The sequence below is a fragment of the Solanum stenotomum genome, chromosome 7 (assembly GCF_019186545.1).
Source record: "Solanum stenotomum isolate F172 chromosome 7, ASM1918654v1, whole genome shotgun sequence".
NCBI lineage: Eukaryota > Viridiplantae > Streptophyta > Magnoliopsida > Solanales > Solanaceae > Solanum > Solanum stenotomum.
In genome coordinates this window covers 48,512,232-48,529,935 of record NC_064288.1, presented here as the reverse complement: position 1 = coordinate 48,529,935, position 17,704 = coordinate 48,512,232, and the positions used below count along the sequence as shown (strand labels likewise).

At 30.3% G+C, this 17,704-nt stretch overlaps 1 protein-coding gene across 1 annotated transcript; it reads right to left on the bottom strand.

Annotated features, from left to right (window-relative positions):
* Positions 1–7,474: 7,474 nt before the first annotated feature.
* Positions 7,475–9,444, bottom strand: LOC125870869 (two-component response regulator ARR1-like). The gene is made up of 5 exons (XM_049551420.1): positions 8,967–9,444; positions 8,773–8,849; positions 8,623–8,659; positions 8,417–8,528; positions 7,475–8,174 (listed from the first exon to the last, which is right to left on the bottom strand). The coding sequence occupies exons 1-5, from the start codon at positions 9,226–9,228 to the stop codon at positions 7,679–7,681; spliced, it is 984 nt and encodes a 327-aa protein (XP_049407377.1). The 5' UTR covers positions 9,229–9,444; the 3' UTR covers positions 7,475–7,678.
* Positions 9,445–17,704: the final 8,260 nt, after the last annotated feature.

The following is a 17,704-nucleotide window of genomic DNA, read 5'->3' as shown; positions in this document are numbered from 1 at the left end:
TTATTTTACCACTTACCTAACTTTAAAACTTGAAATACAATCCTTGAACACTTAAAATATGACATACCACATCATTCTTAATTTATTACCCACCCTCCTTGTCCTTCCACGAAGATACGAGTTAATTTAGACGTTTTGAAAAGTCGGGGTGTTACATGTTATGTATCAGATACATTTAGTATAAATTTGAATTTACGTATCATAACTAAAAAATTAGTACATGATACATTATTATTTATGTATCTTATTTTGTTTGAGAAATACTATAATTTAAAATTAAAGAATACATTATACATGTAATTGTTCCAAATTAGCTTCTTTTTTTGTGTGTGATACATAACACAAAGTTTATGTATCAAGTACATTTATATTGAACATGATACACATTAATCGAAGATTCAATACCTTAGATATGAACATGATACATTGCATAAAACAAAGGTTATTGTAGTAGTGATGTATCGGATCAATTATAACACTAACAAAGACTAATTTAAGACTCCAAATGAATGAGATACATTAAAAATTTGTATCTTTGATAGTGATGGTTGTGCAATGGCAGATCCAACGTTTTTCTTCTTTTTGTTGGATGTTTTTCAACACTAGATACATTAAAAGAAAATAAATATTTTTCAAGAAAAAATTTCAACGACGATATGATTAACTGAAATTGCAAAGGTTCAATAAGATTGCAATGGGGGCAGTGGGCATTTTTATTTTTCAAGATGAAAAAATTAAAAAATAATAATAAAAGAAATCAGAAATTAAAGTGATGGAAAGAAATCTATGTCTTGATTAATTTGAAATCATTAACTGGAAATAGAAAAGATTTGAAATTCAAAAGTAGATTAATTGATGTAATTATGGAGGGATTTGTGGCATGAAAAAAAGGAAGGAAAATCATGGGTATGAGATTTCAAATTAATGTATCCGAAAAGGGGGATGATGGGAGGAAAAGAAGGGATCTTTGATATTTTTTGAAATGATAGAGAAAATAAGAAAATATGATAATAAATGGTGTGTAGTTAAGTAATTTTTCCTAATTTGTAACTTGAGCCCTTTGCCCAAATTCAAATATTGGACTTGGCCCAAACCTGTTCTATACTCTAGGTAAATGCTGCATTGATTTGGGCCAAGCCCAAACTTTTTGTGAAAATCTGTTATTTTATCATTTCTGGACTGCTGTACTTGGGAAGTTTGGGCTTTTGGCCCATTTTTGTTGCATCACTGTATATACAAACGATGTAAATCACGTATACTACTTGCTTTTTTCGATATATACGGATGTATATAACCCTTTTTTGACTTTCGAGACCTGTATATTTGCTTCCCTTTCACTTTGTATGAGGCTGACTCGAATTGGAATTGTTGGATTTGATCCAACGAGACAATGCAAGGAGAAAGGAGAAAGTCCCAAATTGAACTCGGAACACAGAGGTTCATGCCAAGAAAATAAGACGATAACAATTAATATGGTAATTTAAACATTTCAAAATTATGAATGGCTAATGATGAGAGACACATTACAAGAAACATCTAATAAAATGTAACAAAATGAATTAAGTTTAAACGACCACAAATAACAAGTCATGCATTATTAATTTAAGAAGAAACATAGATGCTGGAAGCATGTGTATGGAGACAAAAATATTTAAAAATCAAATAAATAAAGGAAAGGAAACTTTAATGAATCCAAATTCAAATTTCAAACTTGAACTTGAAGACTAGATAGCGAAAAAATTTAAATGAATCAAATACAACATTAACAAGAGTATAATTATATGCTAGATTCATACTTGCAGAATTTTAAGCTCGAGTATTAGAATATATGGTCTTCTCCTCCTTCACCTCAACTGGTTGAAGTTATTTAGTCAAATTTCATGTTGCATAAATGGTAGTTCCATGACAAAATGTTAATAGTTTTTCCCATTTTTAATTAACTAGTCTCTGGGAACGTGCTTTGCACGTGAATCACATGCTAATTAGTCCAACATCTTAAAATTATATAACTAATGTGGTAATATGTTTGTGATGACCAGAACTAAAATTGAAATGATGGAATATACATAACACAATGGATTGTTTGAACATCTAAATTTAGTTATGTAAATCAATTAGTATACCAAACATTTAACTTCATTTTCTTGTTTCTTTTACATTTTAACAACATTGTCTACATGTGATAAGAGCAATGTCGGATCAAAGTGCAAATAATTCATGTGTAGAAAATCTTGCATTGTTATTTGATTCCTTCTATAGCCGCATAGATATTAAGAAAATTTATCAAATGAAAGTAATATTATCGAACTAATGTAGATATTTGATCAGTATATGTTTTTCTTTGAATGATCATTATCATTTTCATGATGTAAAGCTACAAAAGTAAAGTTAGTTATAATAGAGATATTTAAAATATATATCACTGTTGCATGTACGTGCACCCTTTGTCTGATTCAAAATTACAACCTCTTTCATTTGTAAATGTAAGAAAAAGAATATTGACATTGTTCAAAATTTAATTAAATATTAACAAAATATAACACTATAATCATATCCCAATAGATATAATAATAGGCACTCAAACAATCTTTATAAATAGGAATGACCAAAGTAAAGTATTCAAGCAATTTCTATGATTATATGTTTTTTATTTATTTTTTCATCTACCAGACTAATTACAAGCATGTCATAAATATTTTCTTACGGATAGTTTAGTATAGGTTATAGACTACTGGCTGTGAATGAAATCGAAGACATCTATAAAGGTATTCTAAAAATTGAAATGTTCTTGTACTTATAATTTGTGGATTAAAAAAATAAGAATCAATTATGATCAATAAACCTCAAATGAAAGTGTAAATAACCAAACAATTTATCTTTGTCAACACGTTGAATTAGTACCAATTTATACTCTTTCGGAAGTTATTTCTCCAAACTCAAAAGAGAATTTCAGAAAATTATAAAAGTATTGAACCTAACGAAATAAGTATTAAGAGAATGATTTCTACAATCTGACCACGTACAAAATTACACTAATAACTTATCTTTTAAGTCTGGCAGGACGCTCTTATAATCAAAGGTTCCGATGTCATCATCCAACTACCGAAAAGAAAAGCATATCAAAGAAATTATAAGAGTTTTCAAAATGTTCATCTATGTAAATTCATTTGATAAGATATGACATATAACATGATTAACCATTGTATGTACCGAACTAAATATTTTGATAATGTCATTTTTCTTTGTACCTACAAAATTATAATATTGCAAAGATGAAACAAAAAAAGAAGAACGAATACGAACTTACTCGAGATGTGAAATCAGAAAGATGATAGGTAGACTCCAGAATGATTAACATCTGATGATAAAGAGAATAGACACAATATATTAAAGTAAAAATGAGACTTTTTGTTTCCCTCATCTGTTATGCCTCTTCATTTCCATCATTTAAATACGTATTTATTATTATAGGGTAGGACTAACTGAAGGCTGAAAACTAAATAGTTGTACATTGTAATTAAGATACTATAAATTAAAAGATTTATATATAATATCAAAAAATAACTCCAACAAATTGAATAGATTACAATAAATCCAATTTCTCATTAAATTAATTTACTCACCTATTATTAGAGCATTAAAATAAAAATTAAGGAGACATTAATCAACGCAGGTAAATAAATTAACAATTAATTAATTTATAAATCGGGCTAGGAGATAAACTTCAAAATTTAAAAGAAGGAGAACGTGCCTTAAGATAATTAAACTTAATTATTTACTAATAACCAATTAGATGATTTTTAGAATTTTAATTTAGGATAGGGATAAAATAGTAATCCAACTTTTCCCTTTTAACTTTAGACTATGTTGTTAAATTATTAAATGTAATTAACTTTTCAACTTTTAAATTAAGAGTAATTAAGACTGTAAAATAATTAGCAATTTATTTACTAATATTTAATTACTTTGATTATGATTTAGTATAGGGGCAAAACGGTAATCTAACGTTTGCCTAACATTCTTCCCACTTTTAGTATTTTAGTATAATATGATTATCATGTGGTATCTTTTTAATATGTATAGTTACCCTCTTCATATTATATTTGATCATTTTTAATTGAAATCACCAAAACCTTCTTTTAAATCTCTTGCTTAAATGTTGTTCCGAGTTCAATTTTACTCTTTTTCATGTAACTATATGTCTCATTTTGATACAGTATTGATGTGAATCATAAAATATTTGAGCAAATTTAGATCAGCACAGTGTAGAACACTCACTACTAGTTACAAACACAATGTAGAACAACAATTAACGTAATAGACAAAAATAAGTTAGATTGGCACAATGTAGCAGAATTAGTATTCAGTCTCCATCAATTTTCAACAAGAGTAAATGTTTTCACATTCAAGATGAGAGGAAACACCGATTTCCAAAAGAGTTCTTGAGCAGTTTTGAGTACCATCTTTTTTAAGAGATAGATTTTTGAGTAATAATATCAAACTACAGATAGATTTTTGAGTAATAATATCAAACTGCAGAAAGACTTATATTTTTAAACATATGAGCTAGTTACATTTTGGAAGTAGTATTGAACACTGATATGGAGACGAGTTTAGATAACTCAAAGTCCTCATAAACCATGTAGCCAACGTGGGTAGAAAGGGTCATACTTTTTAGATGATTCCTTAATGCTTTTTAGCATAGACTAGTGGATCCATTTAGTAGTAGGTTCTATACCCCGGCAAAGTACAGGACAGTTCTGACAGCGTGGGCTAGACGTTGTATCATCACTTAGCTCATAGTGATGGTTGTCGGTTAGAGAAGCTCCCACAGAGTTTATTTTGTATTTTCATATACAAACAGAGTGTACTTTGTATCCTTGCATACAAACTGAGTATATTGTATTTTTTAATTACATTGAGTTGTTATCTACTGTTTTAAAAGCTTTTCATTATACCGCATTCTTTACTACTGCTTTATATTGAAATGAGTTGAGTATCCCTGAGTTGAGTTGAGATGAGGTAAGTGTTTCTTTCAGTTCCAGTTCAAGCTTATGTCTGGAGTTTAGATCTCCTCTCACATGCTCGTACATTCCATATACTGACGTCATTTGGCCTGCATCTTTTATGATGCAGATACAGGTGACCAGGATCAGCATCCAGCGCTTCGTTGATCCAGTTGAGTTCCAGAGTTGTTGGTGAGCCTCCTTGCTTCCTTAAGATCCCTTTATTATGTTTTATCATTCCAGTTTCGTTAGGATGATCGAGGGTATTGTCCCGACATCCCTCATAGTATTAGAGGCTTCATAGATAGATAAACGTTAGTTCATGAGCCTTGTTCATTTCAGTTGTTATGTTCTAGACTTGAGTTGCCCTTGAGGCCAACTTGAATTTTTGTTTCTAAATATTCTGAGTTTGCTTTTGAGACTTTGAGTAAAGTTGTGCTTTTGAGTTCATGCTAATTATAAGTAAGTCTTCTGCTAAGAATTAAGTCAGGTCAAGAGTTCGCTTGGGGCCAACAATAGTTCTCGAGTGTCAGTCGCGCCCAGTGTGTAGGCTCGGGATGTGACAGCTGGTCTATCAAATTTTATTTTTTTCCACAAAAACTAACGGACATCGATCAATTTTTAAAGTGTAGAAGTGCAGTTGAAAACCATAAATAAAAATAATTGAACAATAAAAATTAGTATTTTGTATTTAAATGATACTCCCTCTGTCCCAATTTATGTGACTTACTTTCCTTTTTAGTCAGTCCCAAAAAGAATGACACATTTCTATATTAAGTAATTATTTAACTATAAAATGTCTATTTTACCCTTAATGAAATGATTTACAGCCACACAAATTTCTATCATTCATTTTGGACCACAAGGTTTAAAAGTCTTCATTCCTTTCTTAAACTATGTGCCGAATCAAACTACCTCACATGAAATGCGACGGAGGGAGTATATAATATAAAAAAATTAAAGAGTTAAAATGGAATAAAATTTAGATTAAGTACCAAAATAAATATTAAAGCAAGTTCGAAAAATTGTCTATGTATTTAGCCATATAAAACCCATGCTAGATTAACAAAGAATATTCATGCTGACATTATTATCCCCTTACGTTTGAACCACAACTTATAGACAAAGCATCAACATATAGTTGTTATATATCAAGGTGAAACACAAACAAGAATATCTCAATAGGATAATAAGTTGAGCAACAGAACATCTTATACTGATCTGGTTAACAAATCATGTGAATGTGTAAAAGAGGATCATATTTCAAGATATGTGGTTTACTTTTATGGAGTGTTTATTTTAATTGAACACCTGAATATACGATTTAGTGTTTTTATATAGACACTTCAGATTCAAAATTTTGAAAATGCTTTTTTGGGTATTTTTTAGAGCTAATTACATAAATAAGTTAATCACTTAAAATAAGTCATTTTTTTGAATTATATGCAATAACCTCAAAAGGCCGTAAACCTTATCTATGTTCCAATATGTTTTTATGCATGTATAATCAAAGGAGGGGGTAAATTTTATTGATTAATCTATTTATGTAATGGATATTTATGTAATGGATGCTTGTGAATACACAGTTAACTATTTTCAAAATATAAATCGCAAGTACCTAATTAATATAGAAATACTTTATCATGTGCTTAAATGTCTAATTAGATCATGTCACAACTCAAGTGTTTATATGAAATTCTTTATTCATAAGTTTAGAAAGTTATTGATATATTTAGCTTAATAGATTAAAAAGGAAAATAAGAAGAAACAACTAAAGTAAGAGTAAATCCATTTTAACAACATTTTAAACAACCATATAAGACAAGCATATAACTCCACTTATATCATTCTTTATATAGACTTTTCTGGTTCCTATGATGATTTTTATAAGTAAGTTTTTAAGATGTTGGACAGAGGTTTGTTACACACTCCTAATAGTATGTCTGAGACAATAGTCCAAACACAATTACCAAAGAGTTTCCCGTACTTCAAGGGTCTGGTCATCCTTTTCTCATGCTCATTTTGTCATTTTCTTGGAAAGAAAACAATCCTAGTAATTTGGATAATCACACACATAAAGATGAATCTCAACTTTTTCAATGATGTTTGGAACTCCACACATATATGATTCTCTCTATCCATGGAATGTGTGCCTTCTTTCTGTCTCAATTTATGTGGTGTAATTTGAATTTTAAAAATCAAACATTTTAAATTGACAGTATATTTAAACATGGAATCTTTATGTATTTTGAAATAAAATGTCTATATTTAATTTGAAAACTATATGAAAAGTTTTATGTCTCAATAATTGATAATTCAATATATTTAAAAGGTGTATGAAAAAATCACAGTCAAAAGAAAACTTGTTTTGACTCTCGAAATTCAAAAAGTACTACGTAAATTGAGATGGAGCAAGTATACGAATTCACATGAGGGATGAGGCTAAACCATTGTTCTAACACTTCACACAGTAATGAATTGAAGTAGTGGATATCTTACTAAGAAATACTTGTATTGAATAACATAGAGACAAACAAAAACCAAGAGTACTATATAGTAGTAGTAATGGTACAATGCTACTACAGCTTGGTAAAAGGTGCTATAAAGACATTGTCAAGATTCAACAATATGAAACAAGTACCTCAAGATCTCACTTAGAATATTGTCCTCATTCATAGAGTCAGATCCAGAGTACTTGCCCCTCTTCTTGCATTTTCTGTTTTACCATCAATATTAGCATCTTCTATAAACCTTGTAGCCCTTGAATATGACAATGGTGAGGATAATGATAATGATAAGCTACTCCCATTATCATTATCATTATCATCAAGATTTGGTGTCACTTCATTCCTTGGCTTTACCCCTAGATATAAATTCAAATCAACTTGGTCATTAGATGAAACTTTCCTTTTCAAAGGAGTTATGGCTCTTTCCAAGTTTGGTGGAGAAGTAATTCCATTTCCAACAAAGGCTCTTGCTTGAGCTTTTGAAGCTATGTGAAACAACCTAGTGAGCTCACCACTAGGGCTTCCTATAGATGATCCCATTACATCTTTAATTTCATTTCTTTGTAAAGTGGATCTTTCATTGATGAAAGAGGGAATCCTTTGCCCCATTGTGTTGCTAGGCATCCAATTACCATGACAATTCCAAGAAGCATCTCCATACCTAGAAAAAGTGAAAAAAAATTATTTTTAATAATTGATCGACACGATGTAGTGTAAAAAAATCTACAAATATTAATATTTTAATCCATAATTTCAAAAGTATAGTGAGTTTAGTGTCAAAGATTGTGAAGATTGAACTAATTAAGTTTAAATTTTAGATCTGCTTCTGAGAGATGAGTGAGTAGATGAGGGAATTAAAGAGAAAGGAAAGCAAGAAAGATGTGAATCATATGCATTACATACCTAAAAGTTGAATTGAGCCTCTGATGGTAAGCAGGGAACCTAGGGAATTGGATCATGTTGAATATATTTGGATCTCCACCTTCCATAAAAAGCTTGTGATGATGTCCAATCCCTTTGGGAAAGAAGTTGGAATCATTAAGATTTACTAAAACAACCCTAAATTTTGAAATTAACAAAAAGATGTATAATAATAATAACATATATACCTTGACTTTGGTCATCAATCTTCTTACTTCTAAACATCTATGAGAAACAAATCCAAAAGAGAAATTAGAAAAGGGCAAGCAATTATATATGTTAAGCTTTAATTTTTTTGGTTAAGTGATTGATTTTGTATAGTAGAAATTCTAATCTACCTGCAAATGACTCTTGACATGAGCAATGCTAAGTCCTTTGATGTTCATCATTTGAAGAACTAGCTTTGGTGTTGCTCCTACACCAAAAAGAAGCAAACGAGATAAGACAAATCACCATTGAACGAACTGTGTAGTCATCTCATCTAAAAGCTTAAACTATTAGACAGAATTCAAAACCAAAGGTTAATACTTACGATCTTGTCCACCAAGTCTTTCCACAGCATGAACAAAACGAAGATGGAGTTCAGGAGTCCATCGGAGTCTAGCCATCTTGGATCGAACATAAGGTCTCACACATGGCTTGATCTTTTCGCTCTCTTCAAGTGTACTCTCACTTGAGCTTCCTCCATCCTTAAACTTGCTCGAAGCGTTCTCCTCAAGTACTTCATCCTCATTTTTCCCAAAATTAGAACTTGTCTTTGAATTGCAACCAGTCTCACCACTATCCTCCAACATTTTTCTTAAAAGTTTATCTTTTTATTTTAGCATATCTAGTGATGAATTAGGGTTTCTTACAAACAACATAGATCTAAACTAACCTTAAGAAGGGGAAAATTCCATAGATTGAGGTTGGAAAAGGAAAAGAAAAATGAAAGTAACAGTTCTACTTAGAACAAATGGGAAAATCAAACCCTAGAGACTTGTCAAAATAGGAAGGAAGACTCTCTCTCTCTCTCTTAGCAATTATTTATCTAACTCTGTAATTAATTTATTAATATGTATCCATGCATACATGCAGGATGCAATGGATGATGCACATGATATAATACAACAATTAAATGGCTTAATATACTTTTCAGGATATTCCATTTACATGTTCAAACTAAGTCATGTTCCAAATGAACATCTCAGCTCCTAATTATAAAGTGTTCTAATCAGATATTTTCGATTTAATTTTGTAAAAGAAAAAAAATTGTGCGTGTTTTCATTTATTTATCATATAGCTAAGTTAGTCACATTAAACATGTAATCTCCGTTAATTATACATATTAATCTCAAGTAGAAAATGTTTAAGATTGTACGGCTTATTGAGTCGAATGTGTAAGATTAAAGAAAGTGACATATTTTACATGATTAACTATTTAATTACCTACAGAGAAATGAGAATTAACACACAAAAAAATTCAAAACATGTGAATCAAAAATATCTAACTAAAACACTTTATTAGAAATTGATGAAGTGCTCAATTAAAAATATGATTTTATTTGAATGTCTAAATGGAATATGTATTAGGCCTAATTAAAGCTTGAAAATAATTGCGTGAAGGAAGAAAAAGACATTACATCATGTGAGGCCAGCTCTACGTTGTAAGGCATCAATACAAAAGCAGCTTGTCACGAAAAATGCTCATTTAGTTGTTCATTTTAAAAAATAAAAGGAAGAAAGGGTTTCTTTTTTCATAAATACAAGATATATATATATATTAATACTCCATTTATCCTAATTTTAATTATGAGACATTATTGTGTTTTGAGACATCATGAAATACTCATTTGACATCAATACATTAATAACTTTAATATATATATATATATATATTTCTCTTTCAAAATTTTGAATAAATTTCGAAAGTTCCCCTCTCAACATCATTATTCCAAAAAAAAAATTGATAGTTAAAATTAACTTTTGATCATCTTAGGAAAAAAGATAAATCTTTTTTTTATTTCATTTGATTGATAAAATCCAAAGAATGGGGAGGGTTTCGGCAGGAATGGTCTTAGCTCCTGTATTTAGATAATAAAAAGAAAAACGAAAAAAATAAGATTGAGACAATTATAAATTCCATTAAGTTTCATTTACTTGATCAATCAAACGGAAAAAATAAGATTGCTTTCTTTTGTTTTTTTTCCCATTAGATTTCCTTGCCTTAATATTTTCCTGCATTTCAAGAAAAATAATATATGGCAAGTTCATTACTTGAGAGCTTTTTTAAGATTGAAATTGGTCAAAATACATACTATTTATGTTACTATTAGTTGTCATGTTACGTTTTTCGAGAGTTAAATTGATTATTTTTCAAAGCTAAATTAGATTACCTTCATTCGATATTTTAAAATAAAATTTTAGATAAAAATAATATGGAAAGTACTATAAATTGTAACTGTTTTCATATCAATATGATGAAATAATGCATCTTAAAATGTTAATTAATCAAAATTCATATCGTTTGAGTCTCAAAAAGAAGCCTATGACAACTAAAAAGGAACGAAGAGAGTTAAAAATAATAAATATGCTGATTTCTTTTGTTTTTTTCATTAGATTTCCTTACCTTATTTCCCTACATTTCAAGAAGAAGAAAGAATATGGAAAGTTCATTACTGGAGTGCTTTTTTAAGATTGAAATTGGTCTAATACATAAAATAAAATAAAACAAAAATATGTTGATTTCTTTTGTTTTTTTTTTCCATTAGATTTCCTTACCTTATTTTTCCTGCATTAAAAACAAAAAAAATAAAACAAAATATGGCCAGTTCATCATCACTGGATGTTAAAAATGTTAATTTGATGTATTTTTATCAAATTAACTTTTCAATAATTTTCATTCTTTTTCACACTACAACTAATATAATATATATGTCAACTTAACACATTAAACTTTGTATCCGTTAAAACATTATTTTTTTATCATACTCTCACCGTTTACTTTTATATGTTACATTTTGATTTAGCACATTCATTATGAAAACAATAATTGATATGACTATTTTATCACACTATCCGTATTAATTAATATTTAGTATTAAATTTTAAAAAATAATTTGATAATAAGTAATTAATGCTAAGATCACAAAATATGGAAAATATAATAATTATTATTTTTGATATTTTAAAAGTGATAAGTAAAACTCATAAAAATGAAAATTTTATTTTTTGAAAAATAATGAACAAGTTAAAGTGAACCGGGAGAACAGAGAGTATAAAATAAGATGGTACTACATGGCTATTATTTCCAAAAAAATATTGGGTAATGCTAAATGGCCAGAAAATTTGGCCAGAAATTTAAAAAAATTATAATATTTTTTTTTATTTTAAAATAAACTGATCTTTTTTTCCATTTTTTAATTAAAAGATATTAAAGTTAAAAGAATAAAAATATTTTAAAAAGTAAAATAACATAGATAAAATACCATTCTGACCAAATTCTTACCAAAAGGATTTTCCTTTCCCAAAAATATTTTGTGGACTGCTTCAAGCCCTTCAACGTCGTTGAAAACATACCTATTGTTTACCAAAAAAACACATAAAATAGTCTTTTTATTTATTGACTGCGTCTCGATAAGTCAAAAATACATTTTAATTTCAAATGAGTCTTGGGATGAAGATTGAAATATTGAAATTATCCAAATATTTTATACCATCAATACCAAAAGATTCCAATATAAATTTAGAAGATTTTCTAAATTTTGTTGCTCTTTCACATTGGAAAGAAGGAAACTTTCCTTTCTTAAATTTGTCCCATTTGATCTTATTTTAATTCTTGAGCGACTTCATTGTCCTTCCACTTGACAAACTTATTTAATATAACGTTATGTTTAACCAAATTATATCTCCATCATTTCGGCCTTCCTCTCAATAATCATATACTTTAATGATATTAGAGATCTTTGTGTGATGATCCGACACATCATCACGCTAGATAGGCGCTACGTGGTTAAAATTATCTATGTGGAAGCTTACATAGGAAAGATGACTTAGTCTTAGTGTAATATTCTAGAAAAATGTGGGGATTTTTCATAGTAGATTCTAGAATATAATAGATTTACATAGAGAGTCCTTGGAATAATCTAGGATTCTAGAAAAGGGACTTATTTGTTAATTTGTAGAGATTTATTTAATAATTATTATTTACATATTATCCCCCAAGTAAATAGTATAAATGTAGAGATTTGTTAATATGTAGGGATTTGTTGGGAAACAGTTGTTAGTCGACAACTTGTCACACGGTTTGTTAGGTCGAAGGATCAGCTATAGCTGACATCCATACAAAAGCACTAACTAAGTAGATGTTTGTAGGATTTTGAAGCAAGCTAGGAGTGGTTATTGCACCTTTCACTAGCTTGAGGAAAGTGTCGAAGAAGTTGAAATAGATCAGAAATGTGTAAGGGATAGTAGCACACGAATGGAATAACTGTTGTTGAGTTGGTGTTCAATCTAATGTAATAGTCATACACATTATAGAACCCTATGTTCATTGTACAAGTAGAAGTCTAGTCCACTTAGGTCATAGTTCAACATTCTGAACTCATATAAATACATATTGCCTTTTAGATTCAATGAGAAAAGCCTCAAATACTCCTAAATTACTCTATCAATCTTGTGTTTTACTACAATTAATGCATACTTATGTTTAGGTAAAACTCTAAATTACCATTAACCAACAAAGAAAATTTCACCCTAGGTCCCCTATCATCTCAGCCACCTTCTAGGAAGAGTACTAAGATGATTAGGTTACCAACTAAACAAGAAAAACAATTAGGCACTAAGTAACTTGGTTATCAACATTTGACTGTTGCTAACTTTCCTAGATCATTTAAGTCTAACATTTCTATAACTTTTTTCTTAATTTGTACCAACACTTTATCAGTATTCACCAATGATCCTCTAAAAAATTTCCAGTTCCTTGTTTTCCAGGTATGATATATCACCACTCCCCAAATAAATGTGATCACTTCCTTCTAAAACTGCTTCCAGTTCTTCCTCTTTATGCCTTCCAGAATTTTCTGAACCTAACCCTTAGGTATGGTTAGTCGTACCCACTGTTGGATGCTATCTCTCAATGTCTCTATCCAAGAGGATTCTGCAAAGATGTGCAACTGAGTCTCTAGAGATTGACTTAGACAAAGACAATATGTAGTATCTTCCACTGAAATAGTGAGATGCCTTAATCTTTCTTTTGTAAGTAGTCTTCCTTGTACAACCAACCACACAATAAATCGATGTTTTGGCTGTGAAAGTGTAGTCTAGATGAGTTCTGCATATTTAGTGTGTTTTGATGTCCCAACATAACATTATAGCTTCCTATAATAGAATATTGGTCGTTATGAGTAAACTGGTATCTCCCTTGTGTGTATCGGCCCCTCATCATCTCCTTTAAAGTATTAGTATTTTTCCAATACCAACTGCTATCTTGCGATTTTTGGTGAGTCCTGTTGGGTATGTAGCAAGAGTTAATGGGAAATTGAGGGAAGATGAAAGAGGAACTTGGAAAAAGTTGGGAACTTGAAAAGTTGAGAACTTGAAAAGTCCTCTTATGCTTTATTGAAAAGACATTTGTCCCTCATCGGTGGTGGAAAGAAAAATAAGAGAGTTTAAATATAGAAACACTCCTATTAATTGTTAAAAGGGTTGGAAAGAGGGACCCCCCTCGTGCCGTCGTCGTCGTCGCTCGCTCGGCTCGGCTCGGCTTTGGATTTGGATTTGGATTTGGATTTGGAAAAATGATCGATCGAGAGATTATTTTTTGGACAAAGTTTGTTTTAATTATTTTAGTTAATTAATTATTTAATTAATTAAATTAAATGGCCAACGTTTTAATTAGTTAATTAACCGATTCAATTAATTAGTTAATTAACCCGACCTGACTCGGATCCATGCGCGACCCGTTTTATTTAAATCTTTCCCGTTTTATTTAAATTTCCCGCAGTGACTGTTCTAAAAGGTTGCAACTTTCAGAAACAGCCATGACTATTTGAAATGTTGCAAACTTTCAAGAATGGTCGTGTGGATTCTGAAAGGATTGCAACCTTTCGGAACCAGTTCCTCTTGCCTTCTTCAGATTTATTCCTTACGAGTTTTTCTGATTTCTTCTTCTTCTTCTGCACAAAATTTCTTCGTGTACTTTACTGCTATTGAGTGATTCGCTGACACCAGCGTTTTGGGTATCAATACACTGGTGATTGAGATCATTCTATCCTGGGAGGACATATTCCAAATCAAACCTCGGATACTAGAGGGGAATAATTTCCTTAAGGGGACACTGTGCAATCAGTGGGCTTGATCTTTTTCTGATTCTGTTTTTTCCAGATTGTGGTACGTTTATTACATATTTTAGTTTTGTCAATTAATTTTTGTTCATCTATTCTTACTGGTTTATTAAACTTTGGTTACTTCGTGTTTTTGCAAAGTTTATTGAAATCAGTAATTCTGATTTTTATATACACAGATTAATAACAAGTCCAAATATTTGTATATGTCTTCATATATACACCATGAACCCATTTTGCCCATAACAAATCCTTCTACTCTGATAATTGCCATAGTATATTCCAACTGAAGCAACATTCCAGTTCCTGCAACTCTTAATATTAAGCCCCCCAAAGTTCTTTGGGCAACAGACCTTGTCCCATGCCACTAGTGTCACCTTTCTCTTTCTTCTGTACTACCCAGAGGTACTCCCAGCACTTCTTATCCACTGCCTTCAGTATGCTCTGGGGCAAGATGAAAACAGATCTCGAGAAGCTATGAATAGAAAACAAAACAAATAGTATCACTTGTAATCTTCCAGCATATGACAGTTGCTTTAAATACACATTGTTGATCCTACTAGTAATCTTGTCGACTAGTTGTGGACATTCTAATTTGTTCCATTTTTTAGCTGAGAGGGGCAAACCAAGGTACTTGATGGGAAATATACCTTAAGTGAAGCCACTAAGAGATAGCAATTGATCTTTGATTAGTTCATCCACACTTGCTATAAAGACAGGGCCGTCTTAACCCCTAGGCCACTAAAGTCATCGCTTGGGTCCCCATATATTTTGGGGGGAGGGGGGGGGCATTTTTTAAAAATAATTACTTATATATGTTATTTTTAAAAAAAAATTATATGATGAGTGTTATGATTTCTACTAAGGATATTGCATATGAGATGAAAATAAACCTGAATTTCATATGAAACAATTTGATGAAAATATGGATAGCGAAATCACAAAGTCCCTTGAAGAATCTTTTAGAGTTGATTGCTTTATATATATAGAGTAGATCAAACTATTTTTTCACTTCAAAATAGATTTGAACCAATTGAAAAACATATGAAAATATTTTTAATTTCTTATTTAGTGGTAAAATATTGAGATCACTAGATGATGAGAATTTAAAAGATATTGTCTTAACCTTGAACTTTCTTTAACACATAATAGTTATTCTGATATTGATGGTTTAGATTTATTTTTTGAACTAAAAGTGTTAAGGGAAATAATACAAGTAGAAGATAATGATCTAATGGAAATAAAAAGACTTGATTCTTTCCAAATACACATATTGCTTATAGAATAATGTTAACAGTTTCTGTAACCGCCTCAGCCGAAAGAAGTTTTTTTGAAATTAAAATTGATTAAATCTTCTTTAAGATCAACAATGTCTTAAGAGAGATCAAATGAATTAGCTATATTATCATTTGTAAAGGAATTATTAAAATAAATTGATTATAAAACAGTACTTGATGATTTCGCATTTAAAATAGCTAGAAAAGTAATTTTAAATTAAAGTATATATGATGAAAAAAATAAAATATTAGGACCCTCTCTTAAGTTTCGCTTTAGGCCCCCAATGTTATTGAATCGGCCCTGCATAAAGATACTAGATTTCTCCATATTTGCAACCAACCCTGTAACACCACTGAAGTGTACTAGTGCCTCCATTACTCTGCGGACAAAAGTAGCATTAGCTTTACAGAAAATCATTAGATCATCAGCAAAATCAAATTAGGATAGCTTCAGCTTCTTGCACATGGAATGATAAGTGAAGTCTGGAAGATTACACAGAGGTACTCAATTACAAGCACAAACAATAGAGGAGACATGGGGTCGTCTTGTCTAAGTCCCCTTCTTCCAGCAAAAAAAACCATGCCCCTCTTTATTAATTTTAATTGTGAAAGAGGGTGAAGTTACACATGTCATAACTATATTGATAAACCTTCATGGAAATCCATACTATTGTGTTAATGACATTCTTTAGTCTAAAGCAAATCATTTTAGATATACATTTGTAAAGCACATTACAACATGAAATGGGCCTATATTGGCTAGCATTATATTTTCTGGTGCCACTACATTTGGAATCAAAGCAATATTAGTGGAATTCAACAGTTTGTCATTCCGAAAAAATTCTAGGACAACAGTTGTGATATCACCACCCACAATTCCCCAAGCAGACTTAAAAAGTCCACTTCCTTTGCCATCTTGACTATTGCAATAAATCTGAAAAATGGGAGTCTTAACGTCTTCCTTAGTAAATGGTGTTAACAATTCCATTTGCTGACTCATGGACAAAACTGGACCATTCTGTAAGAGGCTAGGCTAAAGCTTTAACTCTCTATAGGTGGCTTTTGTACCTAGAAGAGTCTTGTAGTAATTAACAAATATGTTGGCTATAATAGCCTGATCCCTTTTGCCAAATTCCTGCTTCATCCTTTAACTGATTTTAAACATTAATTTGTGCTTTATAATTGAAAAGAAGCTAAGTACTTACTATTGTCATCACCAAGTCTAATTCATGTTGCTTTGCTCTTCTATTGTAAATAAACATACTTATTTTTATTAATATAAGTATCTTTTCTACCAAAAAGAAATATAGCTATCACTTAATTATTGGTATACTAATGTGTTTCGTATAAATATCGAATATGAATATATATAGTTATTATCTTATAGTGCTGACACACAAGTGTACTATGTCTTGCTGTATGTGATGTTGATCTCTATAACACATAAATAAAGAAAGGAAAAGGATGAATTTGTTTTTGCATGTTTGCAGCTTCCTTTGCGTCGGGAATCACGGGCTTTGTCCCTACCCCTAATCTTCGGACCAATTACTTAATTATATTATTACTCCCTCCGTTTCATATGAGTTGATCACTTTTTTTAAAATACGCATATTAAAAAAATAGTTTTACCAATTCACTCTTTAATAACTTCTTTGCAATTTTACAAATAA

Coding starts and splice junctions, on each gene's coding strand:
- LOC125870869 (XM_049551420.1), bottom strand. CDS start 9,228: ATGTTGGAGGATAGTGGTGAGACTGGTTGCAATTCAAAGACAAGTTCT. Junction 8,850..8,966: donor AAGACTTGGTGGACAAGATC/GTAAGTATTAAC, acceptor TTTTTGGTGTAG/GAGCAACACCAAAGCTAGTT. Junction 8,175..8,416: donor AGGCTCAATTCAACTTTTAG/GTATGTAATGCA, acceptor CACTTTTTCTAG/GTATGGAGATGCTTCTTGGA.